The following is a 16,346-nucleotide window of genomic DNA, read 5'->3' as shown; positions in this document are numbered from 1 at the left end:
TAAAAGGAATAAATTAAAATGACTTTGTATTCAATTCACATAATTCGTTTCCGCTTCCGGCCTTTTCCGTCGTCCATTGCAAAACTGCAAACATGGTACGTTCGATGCACATAGATAATCGGACATAATCCAAGATGATCAAAGCTTTCCATACCGAAAACGAACAATTTTCAGATGGAAAAATAAATAAAGAGCCATTTGGATATCTTATTTCACTCGTATTCTTTACACCGGTAAAGATGTTAAGCTGAAATTATATAGGGTTTAGGCTATCGAAGACTTGTTTACTGTACTGTGACTGTCAATAAGATGCTAAAAACACAGGCGATATTGCTTATACTTGTAGTATATAGCTAAATGTTAGTATGATTTCACGCCACCCAAAAAATAACACAACGATGGAGTCGTGAACCGAGATAGGTCCAACTCGTTTGCCTCCATACCCGGTATCTTGCTAATATCCAGACTCGAGAACGCGAGTACTTGTTTAGGGTACTGTAGAAAATTTGCACTTGGGCTCACAAACTTGGCCATGGCCTGGAGTCTGAAACTGGTATATATCATACAGATCATAAACCTTGTATTATTTGTGTACGATCTACAAAACCTGTCGAAAATGATTTGCTTTCGACCAGTCTGTGAAAAATGCGATTATTGTGATGAGGTTGGGGAAGACCACGAACTTTTGTATAATATGTAAACTTGACTATTATATGTCAATTGAGGTATAACATAGGTACTTGTGTCAGGTAATTATCACCAGAGTTTGAATTGTTATGGGTATAGCTTTGTTACTAAATAGCTCAAATCACTTTCAAATTAGGCTAGCCGTTTTTAATGTTTTCATCCAAGTCACATTGAATATGTCTTGAAGAAAGATACAAATGAAAATTATTACTGAACATGGGAAAGTACCAAAAATTGATGCAATTCTTACAGTGAGGCAACATTAAGTTTCTAAGAAGTCAACGCTCTCGGTTAACATCTTTTAGTAAAATATTATTTACTTTGTCATAATAAGTTAATGTAACAATAATATGTTGCTAAGTTTACTGTTTTAAACGGTTTTGCTGTTTTTAGTAACCAAACCATCCTCTCACTGGCGTATACTTGGCAAAAAAATTGTTAATAAAGTGCAAGTTTGTGGTTTTTACCAACCTGATGATTCCTATGTGAATTCATAATTTGAACAAACAAAGCTAGAGCACATTCACAATATTTATAATGATGCATATATTTTCAGAATGAAGGGGCGGCTACCATCCGTACAAGGAAGTTTATGTCCAATCGTCTGCTCTCCCGGAAGCAGATGGTAAGAAATTTATTCAATCCATGAATAATTGATTCCTGTCATTTTTGCAAAAAATATTAAAATCTTAATAGTAAAGAGGTTTCATCAACCAGTGATTTCAAATAATGTATATAAACACATAGACTTGTGTTGTGTAGATTGTTTTTGCGAGTTTGCTTTTGAAGTCCTAAAAATGATAGATTCTGTTATGAGTGTTATTGAGGATTGCGCATTGGGCAATTCTTATTTGAATGTTTCCAGGTTTTGTAGCCCAACATGTGAATCGTTGCCTACACTCAAATTTTTTTTATCAATTCTGTATTTTGTTATTCTTGCTGCTACATAAATAGTTCTATCATTATGCCAAGTTATATTCCATAATTGTATTTGTAGATCGTCGACGTCTTGCATCCGGGAAAAGCCACAGTTGCCAAGACAGATATTAGGGAAAGGTTGGCAAAGATGTACAAAACAACCCCAGACACAATCTTCTGCTTTGGATTCCGCACCAAGTTTGGCGGTGGCAAGACGTCCGGATTTGCTCTCATCTATGACAGTTTAGACCAAGCCAAGAAGTTTGAACCCAAATACAGACTAGTTAGGGTTAGTCTTATTTAGATCAATCAGTTCTGATTATCTGTCATCAGTGATGCTTTGACAGGAACATGTAAATTTTCAACTTGAGAAACTTCAAATTTATTTTTGCTAAATATTGACTGTTCAGGTAATAAAAATCAGGAATTGGGAAGGCCAAGTCTATAAGTATGGGCAGCTGTTTACTTACCAAACCTTCAGAAATACTTGCACAATTTTTGAATTTGTTAAGATATATCTATGCAAGATTTTGAAATTACACTATTGGTCTTTGAATGTCCCAGCCCCTCTGAAATATATTTTATTAAGTCTCCTACCATAATCTGGAATCTTGTCAAGCCTGCATACTTGTCACAGGGACTTTATCATTTCGGCTGGCATAAGGCAAAGGTGAGCTAGCGTGTCCTCTATCACGCTGACCTACATTTTGAACTTCGACCTTCATAGAAAAAAGTTTGTCCATTCTTGGCACATCTGGTGGGGGAATGTAATTTTGCTAAATTGTCTTGTTTATTTATTTCATGAATTGGTTTGACAGTTTTTAAGTAACTTTGAGACCTAATCTGAACTGACCAATTGCAATAGCCTCAAGTCGGTCATCGTCCATTGTTTACATTTTAGACAAGTTCACCGGAACCTGCCAACTAATTTCAATGAAGTTTTGCAGAAATCTTCCTTGGCCATAGGTCAACTAAATATATAAATCATACAGTCCCTACCCCCTCAGTACCCCCTCAGAGGCCTGAGGGGTGGGGCAAAAAGTGTGGACTGAAATTGATAAAATCCTCTTGAATCCAAGATTTGGTAGGATCAAGTACTGTTGAGTGTTCATGGATCTATAAAAGGGTCTTGTGCTTTATCAAAATTACAAATTTCATGACCCTGGGATGTCATGTTTCCCCTTGGGGGAGGGGGTAACATTTACTTCAGTTCATGTATAGGGAAATCACATTTAAGAGCTTTCGCTTGTGAATTTGCCATTTGAAAATAACTCAACTTTGGTTAGAGGTATCAGTATGGGATGGCAGTTTTTGATGGTATGCACATATTGGCCCAGATTTACCCAGTGAATCCCAAACACCGTAGGATCACAGCATGACCAGTAAAAATCACGAAGTCCAGTAAAAAAATATCTATTCCCGAACTGCCAGTCTGGCAAACATCTAAAATTAGATGCAACCAGATCTTGGTCTTTGTTTCATGTGCAATCCCTGGAAAACCCATTTATAAATCTGCAGCAACTCGCTCGCGTACAAAAAGTTGTCCGACACCATTCTGAAGACTGACGGCATGCCATAGCATATATATATATATATAAGTTCCCAAATTCTTTGGACCAGGTTAACAGGGATTTTGCCAGCTATTTTGGGAAAGGGTCCCTGAACAAAAATTGGGAAAATATCATCGGCATTTTCCACAAATTGGGAAAATACCATCGGTGTTTCATCAAATTTGGGAATATATCATAAAATTGGAAAAATATATTAATTATACAAGCTTAGCTGTTTCTTTTCATAATATTTGTACAAATGAATACAAGTCAGCATCTCTTTTCAGGATATTTTACTTGAATTAACTTTCGTTTCAGGTTGGAGATCGTCTGAAGCTGCCTGACTTTCAGATTGGGAATCATTTGGTGTAGTAATACGTGTTACTGTAGCTGTGGTTTCGCTTTCAGTTTTACTTGAATTAACTTTCGTTTCAGGTTGGAGATCGTTTGAAGCAGCTGCCTGACTTTCAGATCGGGAATTACCAGTATTTTGTTTGAAAAAGCTCATAACGTTCATTAAATCTTTCGAATCTTTGAGCAAAATCTTCTTTGCGTAATATTTGGAATTGTGGGACATCGTCCCGAGTCCAGTACTTGATTTGACCTCGGTAAATAGATGAGTCAACGTACGTAAACGCTTTGCATTAAACTCCTCTTTAAACGGGAGATTCAAACGCAGATATGATATGACTTCAATAAGACTATCCAAGCGCATGCGCGCATCGCAAAACCAACAACAACACGATGACTCACGGTAACATTTTAACGTTGACAAAATAATGACTGGAAGCTCGTATAAATCCAAATTTTTAGGTTGTCTTATGTTAACAGCGATTGGGAAAATACAGACCGGAATTGGGAAAATATAGACCGAAATTGGGAAAATACGTGCCAATTTTCAATTGGGAATGGGTCCGTGTACCGGACCCAAAATATGCCTGGCAAAAACCCTGGTTAATAACCCAATTTATCTGCTGGTATGATGGTATCATACATGAACTGCAGAAGGTGACTTGGGTTGTTGTATAGGTTTGGTCAGGGTCATTTATAGGGAATCTTCCTTCTGAAAGACGTGTATACTGTTGTAGAATTTTCTCTTAATCTTGATAGTATAAATAAATACATAAACAATCATGTACAGTTTCACATAATGGGTAATGCCTTTTTTTAGAACCACAAGTTCTTGGAATGTATAGTTTTGTAGCTATCACATTAATAAATTGGTGGAACATAAAATTGTCAGCCGTCTTCGGAGTTGAAGTCTCTTGTTGCTTCAAATTCTTCCTCAATGTCTGACACATTATGGTATTAAGTTAAAACCATTGCCTTACTAGGTACCAGGAGTATTTTCAGCACAGGGATGTAATTATGTGCACAGTAAATCTTTTTGAACAAATCACATTTTGTGTGTCACCTTTATTAGTTTGAAGTAGAAAAAACTGCATATTGTTTGATAAAAAGACTTCAGATATGATATATTATTATACTATTATTAAACACCAGATCTGATTCAATAGATACAAATTCCATTTGTTGTATGAATTTGTTGTATATATTTCTTATTTAAAGGACCAAAATACCTGGTCTGGTCACATTTCATCTGGTCAGGTCAAAATATAGCTATTTACCAGGCCAAATGTCCTGTAAATTTTCTAAGAGTGTTACGCATTGTCTGATTTGTTCCCAACGTGCTGGTAGGCAGCAGGACCGAAATTGGTCAAATTGACTGAAATATAGCAGAACTCCGGTAACTTACTATTAAGGCCCATGGGCCTCTAACTACATGGGCCTCTAACTACAAGGGCCTCTAACTACATGGGCCTCTAACTACAAGGGCCTCTAACTACAAGGGCCTCTAACTACATGGGCCTCTAACCACATGGGCCTCTAACTACATGGGCCTCTAACTAGTTGGTAGCTCAAGCTCAGTTACTTTCGGAATCTGTACATGTACGCAGCTTTAATAATGGTCATGTTCTTTATTGTAGCATGGTTTATTAGAAAAACCAAAGGGTGGAAGAAAAAACAGGAAGGAGAGGAAAAACAGACAGAAGAAAGTGCGTGGAACGAAAAAAGCCAAGGTTGGAACAGGGAAGAAGGTAATAATCATTTGTTATGATTTCTCATTGTACAAAAGTTCAATATGTAGAAATTAAGGAGAGAAAAATAATATTGAAAATGAAATCTCGTATTTCTATTCCTTAAAGTAAATATTTAAATAATAAGTTTTGAACAATCTTTATAGGAATGTTTCCTGATGTTTTTAAAGGTTAATAGAAAAGATATATATATGTCGTTTATGTTGGGAGAAATATGTTGTTCACTAACTTTGGGATACTGCTTTACAGAAGTAAAGATTTTAAGAGAAATGGTAAGACCCTTATGCACCCTGTATGATGTGTGTGAACTTTACTAAATATTATCAGCTTTTGTGTCACTAGAGCAAATCTGATTTACTAGTGTGACTTCGTCATTTGTGGCTTTTCTTTCTGAAATAACAAACATTTTCTCATTTCATCATCTTGTATACCGATCTGTCTCTTATTAACATTCTGGAAATAATAATTGATATCATAATTCAAAAAGTACTTCTTCCAAAAGCTTGATACAGTAAAGCCTTGTTACATTGCCTCCATTTCTCTTTTAAAAGGGTTTTATATATGAAGGGTTTGTTTGTACATGTACACAAAGAAAATAAAAGTATTAAAAACAACAATTAATTCTTGTTGCTATGGGAAATTCTTCCTATATCATGTAGATTGCTGTCTGCTATTACCATCTGACTGAGATATTTCAAAGTTCTGTGAATGTACTTAATTTAGCATGCTCAAATTTTAGTGCAAAAGGTTATTAAAATGGATAACAGTAATGATGAATTAACACAATCAAAATTTAAGATTAAGATTACCAGTAACATATGTACGTTTAATTACAGTAATTTCAATTTCCAAATATTCTTTCAACAATTTCATTGGCCTGTTTGTAGTGGAAACAAAGATGGCAGTAAAAAAACACCAAAGTTTTTGTAGACTTGCAAAGAAAATGTTTTAAGCAGCTTTAATATATTAGAAAACCATATTTTCAGCTACTTTGCAAGTTTGATACGGATGGTCATTTTAAAGAATTAAGTTTGGGAGGATAGATTTTGATGTGATTTGGAACAGTGTCAAAGATCTTTGAATTTTAAAGTAAAAAGAAGAAAGTAAAAATTGAGCATGGGTATAGGGAATCTGCAGGCAAAGACTTGGATATAAAATGGGGTGGCAAATGAAGGTCCTGTACAAGGTTTTGCTGTAGATAGGATATAACAGCTGAAATACTACACAATGTGTTTCCTTATATAAATTATATCTACTAAAAAAAACTGGTCAATTAACATTTTAGCATTATATATATATATCGCCCTAATTTAACAACAGTTGGTGTAGCAGGGTTGTAACAGATGTATTTCATATTGAGAATCAAAGGGGAATTATCTGATCATGATGCAGTTTGGTCATTTGCTTTAGCTGTACAATAACTGCTTAATGCCATACCAAATATTAATATATGGGGAGATTGCACATCCATGTCTTGAATTCCAAATTACATTAACAAAAGAAACATTTTGAAAACCATGAAGAAAAGAGCGGAAAAAAAAACAGATTTTGAAAACAGCTATGAGGCTAATACGGTGAAAGAGTCCAAGCATTTGTTCAGACAGAAAGATGTAATTTGGAATTTTGTTGTCTCAATGTGCAAAGCGATTTTAGCAATATGCACTAGTGCTGGTCAGCACCTTTGCTCTATTGTAGCTAAGAAGTTTAAATGTTTGTGAATTTATTTTTTGTTTGTGTTCTTTGAATTTCGATTTTTAGCATCTTTGTTGTCTTTCTTCATATTAAAGTTTGTAAAAATCACTAGTTTATATATACCAAATCTATTGAATATTATGGTTTTCCCCGTTACATTTGTCATGCAGTGCAGTGCTTTCTTCCTTTTTTCCAGTTCTTTTTACTGTGATGCTGTGATTATTACATTTTTGACTTGTGCAAAGCGAATTCTGCATGTCTTTATTTTCATTTTTCTTGCAGTGCTGTATTTATATTCCAAGAATGCTATTTATATTCTTTCCAAAAGGTCTAATTTTCTTTTATTACCTCTTGCTCACTAACCACACTTTCCTAGAATTTGTATCAATATACTAATCATGTAGTGCTCAGCAAATAAATCTGTAATTTCTCATTGTTATTCTGTTGATCTTCCTTTGATTTAGATAAGACGCAACGTTTTCTAATACTGTGAGAAATCTGTATTTAAACATAAATATCATTATGTACAGTATAATTGAATGAAATCCATTGAACGAGATAAACATAGATTCATTGGTTGTTAAAGTAGTTTTTGTTTGTGTAAAAAAAAATATTGGAAATCAGATGAAATAGTACTGCAGTTCAGCTACATTATAGTAGACGAAAATGATATCCAGTAATGTTGATTATGTTTGATACATGTACATTTGCATGAATAATTTTAGCAAAGACATTTTACATTACATCTACCAGGTCTGATAAGGTTTTACATCTTCAGGTCATGTGACAAAGCAGGATGAAGTCCCTTCAGTTATTAGTGCCCAACCAGTAGCAATTTGCTTTCCTCCATCAGAGCATGTGTCACTTGGTCAAGACAGTGTTTTCCGGGCCAAACTTACTAGAAATTAAGAATATTATTTTTTTGCAGCAGAACTGCAAAATTAGGGTCCTCGCATGAATGGAAAGAAGACTTTATGACTTTTGAAATTTTAGATAACTTCATCAGGAAGAAAATAAATAACATTCATGTTTGGAGCAAAATTTATTGGCACCATCTGCAATGGTCATAAATATCATTGTTGTACTTCTACATAATCTTCTGAATTTTGTAATTTTGCTCCTTATTATACAGTTAGATACAGAGATATGATGCCAGATTTTCTTCAGAGGGTGTGTTGCTAAAAAAAATTCTTGCTTGTCAATTTACTAATATTTTGTTTTATTATCTTTTCAGTAAGAGGATCAACCAGAAGAGAAGAAGATCGTTGCGGGGGTCGTCGGTACATACGCTATGTAATAAAATACATGTGGCTAAAAAAATATAGTTGTTTTATTTGTGGCTTCAAAGGAGGTGTTTATATACCAGTATTTGAAGATGATCAAATGGCAGGTATAATTAAGTCTCCGAAAATTACACATAATCAGGAAAAATCCTGGAAATTTCATACTGTCAACATCTAAAGACACTGAATTATAGAATTGTGATAATAAAAATAATCGAAATAAATGATCAGCAAATTGATTAGGGGTTATATTTATAATGAAACTGCATTCACAAAAATGTTTGGAATCATAATTACATGTATTGGCTCATTTGTATTTGGAAAAATCTAATTCAAGAAGAAACTATTTCCGGTATTGTATGATATTGTGTAATTGAGATTTGATGGGTTTACTAAAAAAGTAAACTGGTCAGAATGAGGGATTCAATAAACCTTTTGAACATGGAGTAAAAATTGACACCTTTGCATCTATGTTATTGCCGAGATGGAGAATTTAAGACCATGATGGTGGAATTTAAATTGTCCTGCGTCTTAACAACCCTTTCCATTATGTAGGTTCCTTTTTGTACCTAGTTGGTGCCAATTCAATTTAGATTTTTTATCAGATAAAAAAAATGTCTGGCAGGCGACCATCTTGGATTTTGAGAATTTTATTACCTCGCCTGGTCCAAAGGATCAAGGTGAGTTTGTGCTATAAAATGCTGTCGGCTTTTGTCTGTCAACAATTATCTTGTGAACACAATAACTTGAGTAAATATCAACAAAGTTTGATGAAACTAAAACTTTGTATGCAATCAGATATCGTAAAGGTCTCGGACGAGATGGAAAATGGGAATTATTTGACAGTTACTGGAGTTACTGTCCTTGGTAATAATATTATAAGACCTTTTGAACTCAAGTTACAGGAGTAAATATCAATCAAGTTTGATGAACTTTGTATGCTGCCATATATTGAGATCTCTGACAAGTTTCAAAATAGAAATTATTCGACAAACTTGCAGAGTTATTGCCCCTTGTATTGTATTGTACCTTGTGAACACGATAACTTGCGTAAATATCAACCAAGTCTGATGAAACTCTGCAGATATATCTGACAAGTTCGAAAATGGAAATACTCGACTGTAACTTACAGAGTTGTTGCCTTTGTATTATATTATTATTGGACCTTGTGAACACGATAACTGAAGTTAATATCAACCATATATTGACGAGTTTTAAAATGGGAATTAACTTGCAGAGTTATTGCCCTTGATAATGATATTGCTCATTGTGAACACGATAACTGGAATAAATATCAACCAAGTTTAACGAAATTTTGTATGCTGCCATATATTGACAAGCTGTCAGACGAGTTCGAAAATGGAAAATATCTGCCAGTAACTTCGATGCAACATATCGACAAAATTTGACGAGTTCTAAAATGGGCATTATTAGACAGTTACTTATAGGGTTATTGCCCTTTATAATGATATCATTAACTTTTTTTTAGCTCGCCTGGGCCAAAGGGTAAATATTTTTTTAAACGCTGTTAGTACTGAACAACTAACTGGATTTTGATGAAATTTGGTCTGGAAAACTATTTGTGTTGTATAAATGAAGGGTGTGACACACTTAGGGCAGGAGAAATGGGGTCCAATAGGGGTAATATAACAAAAAACAAACAAAAAGAATGATATGATTTAATCCACTTGTAGTTTGGACCATTGTTGAGAGAGGCAGTTCAAAAGAAGGAAAACAATTGAAATATAACTTAAATGAGTATTTGGCAATATTTACTGAACTGGCCAGGTAACCGATTCTGGGCCTCTTGTTGCTATTTCTTGAAGTGCTGCATTATTATTTCTCAAACTTCGCACGTAGTTTCACCTTTGTACCTTGTTGCGCCAATTCATTTGGGATTTTTTTTTATCTGAGGCCGACAGGCGGCCATCTATGATTTTGAGAATTGAAGATTGTTATCGCTATTTCTTGAAAAGAACTGGAAGGGTGTTTCTCAAACTTCACATGTAGGTTCCACTTGTTCTTGTAATTAAGAAAGAAAGAAAGAAAGGAAAAGTAGAGAGAAGATCAGTCTGATATAGAACAGTCTGACGTAAAAGTGTAGCGGAACTGGACTTGGATGAACGCCGGCGACCAGGACCGTTTTCGTTGGACCGGTGTTGTTCATTTATGAAAGAAAGACGGACCTGGTGTTTTTATATTGTTTTCAGACGAGCCATGACAAAGACTCCCAATGCCTGTATTAGCATTAGCAGGTCCGTCAAGATATATGTTTGAAATAGTACATTTAAAAACTGACGAAATAAACGAACGGGCCCCAGGTAGCTAAATTAGTAGAGCATCCGGCTAGTGTTAGGAGGTCCTGGGTTCGAACCTCACTCTGGCCGTACAGTACCTTTCCTATTCCATACAGCGCCCAACTGAATACCCACGGAGGTGGTATAGGATCTCGTGTGTGTCTTCGTGGTCGAAGACTTTGTTGAAGGAGGGAGGTATGTAGCGGAACTGGACTGGGATGAACGCTGGCAACCAGGTAGCTCAATTGCTAGTGTTCGTTAGTCCCGGGTTCGAACCCCAGTCTGGCCGTGCATTTACCTCTCCTATTAAAGAAGCAATAAAGATCTTTCAATGGCGGCCACAGGGATCTCTTGTTCTGAGCAAACGTGTTAAACGTGGATGAGAGTCCCACGATGCATGCAATAAAAACTCTTTATACAGTGTCAATCTATGATTCAACTTTCCTTGTAATTAATTTTTCTTTGTTTTCATGGTAAATACTCAAATGTAACTACGCAAATGTGATTGGTCGAAAAATTCGTTTCATTCTTCTATGAAAGAAATTCCGAGAATGGCGCGAAAAATGTCACAGTAGGACAATTGACGTTGCGTATTGATTTCAGAAAAAGAATCCCATTTAAAACCAGTAAAATTGTACATAAAACATGTTTTAAATTAGAAAATCATTTTCAAAAATTAATTATAAGCGTTGATGTCAATTATGTTTTAGTTTCATCGGGGTATGAAACAAATTTTGTTTGCAAACTTCTGTAAGAAATCCGCTACGCGGATTCATACAGTTTGCAAACAATATGACATCAATGCTTAAATAAATTGCTACAAAGAGTGTTTACACTTAGTGTTAAGCTAAAGTTAATTCAAATTCCGTTCGGAAGTGATTTTTTATGGTTAATTTAAAATAAGATATAGCAAACTAGTGTTGCAGTATTCAACGGTTTTGTTTCTTCATTTACGAATGATTTTAATTTTCAAAAAAGTGAATTATTAGCCTTTGTTATAAATGATTAAATTCTTATCACGGCATAATTGTAAAGACTACTACAAATGCGTTTAGATTACCGTAAAGTTATGATATCTCGTTATAGCCCTTGGTGTTTTGGCGGCAATGATGTGCTTTCGTCACGAATTGAAATGTACATTTCGCTTCAATCAAATGACGTGTCATGTTACACCCGAATCTGATTAATGTACCCACGCATGCGTATATGCATTTAAGTTTGCAGACGATAGAAGAATTGAAAGGCGGCCATGTTTAAAGTCGCTAAAGAACTTTTGAACAAACTGGAGGAGACGACGGGAAAACTGAAAATTAAGGTAAGAAAATGAAAAGTAATTACACTGTCAATTTATTAAAAAAAACATGTTGAACTGATACTTTGCCACGCATAAATGATTTACATGTAATTATTTCTATGAATTGTGAAATGAGTTTTAAAACCAGGACAGATTTCACCCTGTGTATTTAATGACCGCTGGAGTGAGAATTCGTGTCAAGTCCCTATGGTTTGAAATGAATAAAAAAAATTAAACAGAAAAAACAATACATATTTTATTATCTATATTCCAAGCCTTTATGATAATTAAACTAAAATTTCGAACAGTCAATGATTATGTTAATTCAAATGAAACGTTGTTTATGACAAAAAAATACATCTGAATTTTTCCATAGCTTTCCATTTCACAGTTCTTGAAGACACAACTTGCTGTTCATCAGAAATCTATTTTGTATTGTAATGCATCATGCTCTTGCCCTGACCATAATATGAGAAAATAATTCCAAAATCATTTACTAATAATAGTCAAATTTTGAGAATTAATTGACACAAAATATCACACACAAAAATCTGACATTTCTCATTCGTGATGTGCATCTTCGATTTTCTGCTTATAGGTATTAATTTATAATTCTGCGCGTGCATATTAAAACAACATGTGGTGTTGTTAACATTTAATCAAGGTTCCAATCAATAACAGAACTACACAAAATACGGCGAAATTTCCCAACATCTTCAGATGCTTGACCTTCGTCCATGGTCTATCCGACCATATTGTAAACAACTACAATGTAGTTTTAGTTACCGTCTTCTATGGACATGCTGGTTTAGGATGAAATACTTCAACAAAACCCCATTAAATGCTTTTGAAAAAATCAAAGTACCCTACTTCCATATATTCCAGGATGTAGAATTAAATGCGAAATGTAATAAATGTATTCCATTTCATTGGCGCTCTTATCACAATTTGCAATGAAAATAAGACTTATCATAGTCTGCTATATTTAAGCTGTCTTTGATTGAGCAGCCCAAACATCTAATAAACGATTTTAAGTGGGAAGCATATTTCACGAGGGAAATCATGATTATGAATCAAAATGAATCGAGTTTCATTTTAGGTCGTAATTTTACTCGTAAACGTAGCCTAGACGAAAACTTGTTCCGCCTATGAAAAGTGGCTGAGATACTGTCGACAGAGGGCATGAGAAACAAATGCATGACGTCATAATGCAGTCTCGTGACTTGGTAAATATGACGTCACACGTAGTTACATCGGCAACTAGTGTAACTTACTACAGCGCGCTTTTTCGGATCAACAAACTATCACAGAAAACTCTTATGTTTGAAAGAAACGGAAAGATTTTGTTTTCAAGAAAATATCCCGAGATAACTTTGAAGATACTCAACCATTTTTACAGGAACACAATGGACGAGGTATGTATAAGTCTTTTCATACTTTAATTACTAAATTAGTACTTTGTTTTACTCATATTTTAATGAATTTCGCTCTTGATATACTTGTGTACGTGCATTTAATTTACCTTCATTACATCCTGTTAAATCGTAAATTTTCGTGGGTTTGTTTTAGTTTATTTCGTTGGTATTCTTAAAAAGCTCGTGTGTCAAGAATGTTATCAACTTTTGAAATTTTAAATAAATTATTTACCTGCTGTATTACTGTATAATAGACTATTCGCCGGAAGTAACGGGAGGAATCAATTTAACTATTGCACGACGTCCATTCCCTTGTAATTTTTGTCTAAAAAGAAATGTCATGTGTTTCTTTCGACAGCAGATTCCTCGTCGTCCAGCCAGTCAGTCTCTTGACATTCACCCCAGAAAGGGACAACACTATGATACAGCATACGACCAGACTACATCTAATGGAGGCAGCAACAGCGGAACAGTCGGAGCCACATACTATAACACAAACACTGGAACTGACCAGCAGTTCTCTAACACCAACAGATACAACATTGGAACACGAACTGACCAGCAGTTCTCTTACACCCACGGATACAACTTTGGAACAGGAACTCACCAGTACCTTCAAAACAACAACGGACGGAAGCAATCGCCAAACCACGACTTGGCCGCCGGAGTGGTGCCAGTATGCCCGTGGTACGTAAGAGAGACCAATGTTGCCGACGGTCAGAACGGCGAATTAGGATGGTATATGTACAACCAAACGTCAGTCGACGCCAATAATTACAACCGGAACCAGACTGGTCCGTCGTACCAAACTATTTATGACGTTAACAATACCAATGGACGCTGTGATGGATCGTACCCGACACTCATCTCAACAGCAGTAAAGGGTACCAGCCATCATGTCAACGTAACATGGACAAAAAGCTCCAACGATTGGAGAAATGAAATGGGGTGTTACGGCAATACGACATGGGCAGACAACAGGAAAGGGCAGAGAATCGCAAAACCAGCACAGGGGCACGACGCTTTATCTTGTGACACCGCTCATGGCAATGTCCCAATTAATGGACCGGGAACATGGAACAACAGGCTCCTGTGTTGCGAGTGTCACCAACACCAAAGTTGTCAATCACAGGTAAAACATTATTTAGATCTTCAAGAAAACTTAACACGTAGGTTCAGTTATACAACCAATACAATGTTCGGGATGATGTCTGGTCATTGCAATAACTGCGTAGCATGTCGGCTATTTATTTTGATTGTTAACTTTCTCCGCTCTTACGTTAGAATAACTTTTTATTTTATTTTACAGAAGGCCAAGGCTGTTTTACGAGCAGAAGAGACGCTAGGTGCCGCTTCACGTAAACGTAAGGTATTTGGTGAAACCGAGACCACACCAAACACATATGTCACCAGTGCACCAACAGTTGACAAGCGCGCCCTTTATAGTAAATTTCGTGTGGTGAAGAAAACAGAGCGATCGCCATCATGCACCGAAAGTTCAAAAGTTACACCGATGTTGTGGCGATCCAAACTTGGTGACAGAAGCATTGTTGACGTCAATTATGATGATGGTTTACCAATCAACGCAAAAATGGCGAAGACTGTACCAACCTTGACCCCTGTCAAGGAAAACGAGGCGTCCGCATCCATCGGGAACATACAATTCATCACGCTGGAAAACATGAAAGTCGTTCGGAGGAAGCTGGAGGTGGTGCTGGCCATACAACAAAGAGAGGAACGACGAGAACGCCTCAGGTTAGAGGCCAAGGTTAGAGCCAAGGTGAAGGTCAATGCTAAAGAGAGGGCGAGAAAGGGCAAGAAATGCAATGACCGCAAACGTCACGTGGAGATTTAAGCTTGAAAATGTAGTAAAAATGATATTTTAGAAGTTTACAATTATCGCCTTTATCATTATGGCCGAATTTGAAGACTAATATGTGGGGCCTTCATTTGATTTTCAATGAACGGCCTTAAACATTTAGAAAACAAAAACAAAAACAAAAACAAAAAAACAATCTCAAATTTTTGAAATTCCTTTTCTATATTTTCTATTTTCCTTATAAATATACTCTATAACATCCGTTTGTACTTATTTATGGACGATACCTTACTTTCAGATAATATCAGATATATATTTGTGTCTTATGATGTTTTCTTTTATATAAAAAGTTTATTGTGGCATTGTTATTTATCTTGTTTTTTGAGGACAGTATGAATCAAATCCAAAACAGAAATATGAAGTAAAATGATGTTCATCTACTTACTAGGTTTAAGCCTGATTAAGCTTAGTGACCCAGGGCTCATAAATTCTGTATAGGTCAAAAGTCAAATTAAAGTGCCGTTTGGACAAGGGTTACATCGTCTTCCCATGACACTCACAAGTCCAATATCATGGCGTACATTAAATATTTTACAAACATATGCTGACTATCAGTATTTAGCTAACATCTCAAACAGATAACCAAGATGGCTATACTACTGGCCATGGACACTCTGTAGGGCTGAACAAACGTTACGGACAACTTGTGGGTGGGTGTATTCTGAAGGGATACATACCACAATGAAATGGAATCCCGATGCTAAAGTAAACCAAAAAACACGCACAGAGAGTTAAAATGATGACGAAATACGGGTTAAACATCGTCTCGTATAGGCGACGAAGGTAATTTTGGCGGAATAAATTGATAAATGCAACCGAAGTAGTATTGTAATGTCTGTAGTATTGTGATGTCAGTAGTATTGTAATGTCTATAGTATTGTAATGTCCGTAGTATTGTAATGTCTGTAGCATTGTAATGTCTATAGTATTGTAATGTCAGTAGTATTGTAATATCTGTAGTATTGTAATGTCTGTATTATTGTAATGTCTGTAGTATTGTAATGTCTGTAGTATTGTAATGTCTGTATTATTGTAATGTCTGTAGTATTGTAATGTCTGTAGTATTGTAAGGTCCGTAGTATTGTAATGTCAGTAGCATTGTAATATCTGTGGTATTGTAATGTCCGTAGTATTGTAATGTCCGTAGTATTGTAATGTCTGAAGTATTGTAATGTCAGTAGTATTGTAATGTCTGAAGTATTGTAATGTCAGTAGTATTGTAATGTCCGTCG

General features: G+C 35.5%; 2 protein-coding genes across 3 annotated transcripts; both read left to right on the top strand.

Moving 5' to 3' along the window:
• The first annotated feature begins 44 nt into the window (after positions 1-44).
• On the top strand, positions 45-8,266 carry LOC117337988 (40S ribosomal protein S24-like). 2 transcript variants are annotated; one of them, XM_033899152.1, is made up of 6 exons: positions 45-95; positions 1,244-1,312; positions 1,685-1,894; positions 5,144-5,254; positions 5,504-5,526; positions 8,181-8,266. In XM_033899152.1, exons 1-5 carry the CDS (start codon positions 93-95, stop codon positions 5,507-5,509), a joined length of 399 nt encoding a protein of 132 aa, XP_033755043.1. In that variant the 5' UTR covers positions 45-92; the 3' UTR covers positions 5,510-5,526; positions 8,181-8,266. The 2 variants fall into 2 exon arrangements, with proteins under 2 accessions (XP_033755043.1, XP_033755050.1); XM_033899159.1 differs by lacking the exon at positions 5,504-5,526.
• Positions 8,267-13,039: 4,773 nt separating this feature from the next.
• LOC117328518 lies at positions 13,040-15,292 on the top strand. Its single transcript, XM_033886083.1, has 3 exons — positions 13,040-13,235; positions 13,594-14,367; positions 14,545-15,292. Exons 1-3 carry the CDS (start codon positions 13,053-13,055, stop codon positions 15,088-15,090), a joined length of 1,503 nt encoding a protein of 500 aa, XP_033741974.1. The 5' UTR covers positions 13,040-13,052; the 3' UTR covers positions 15,091-15,292.
• The last annotated feature ends 1,054 nt before the right edge of the window (positions 15,293-16,346 follow it).

Source organism: Pecten maximus, chromosome 1 (genome assembly GCF_902652985.1).
Source record: "Pecten maximus chromosome 1, xPecMax1.1, whole genome shotgun sequence".
Lineage (NCBI taxonomy): Eukaryota > Metazoa > Mollusca > Bivalvia > Pectinida > Pectinidae > Pecten > Pecten maximus.
This window is presented reverse-complemented; position numbering and strand designations above follow the sequence as displayed.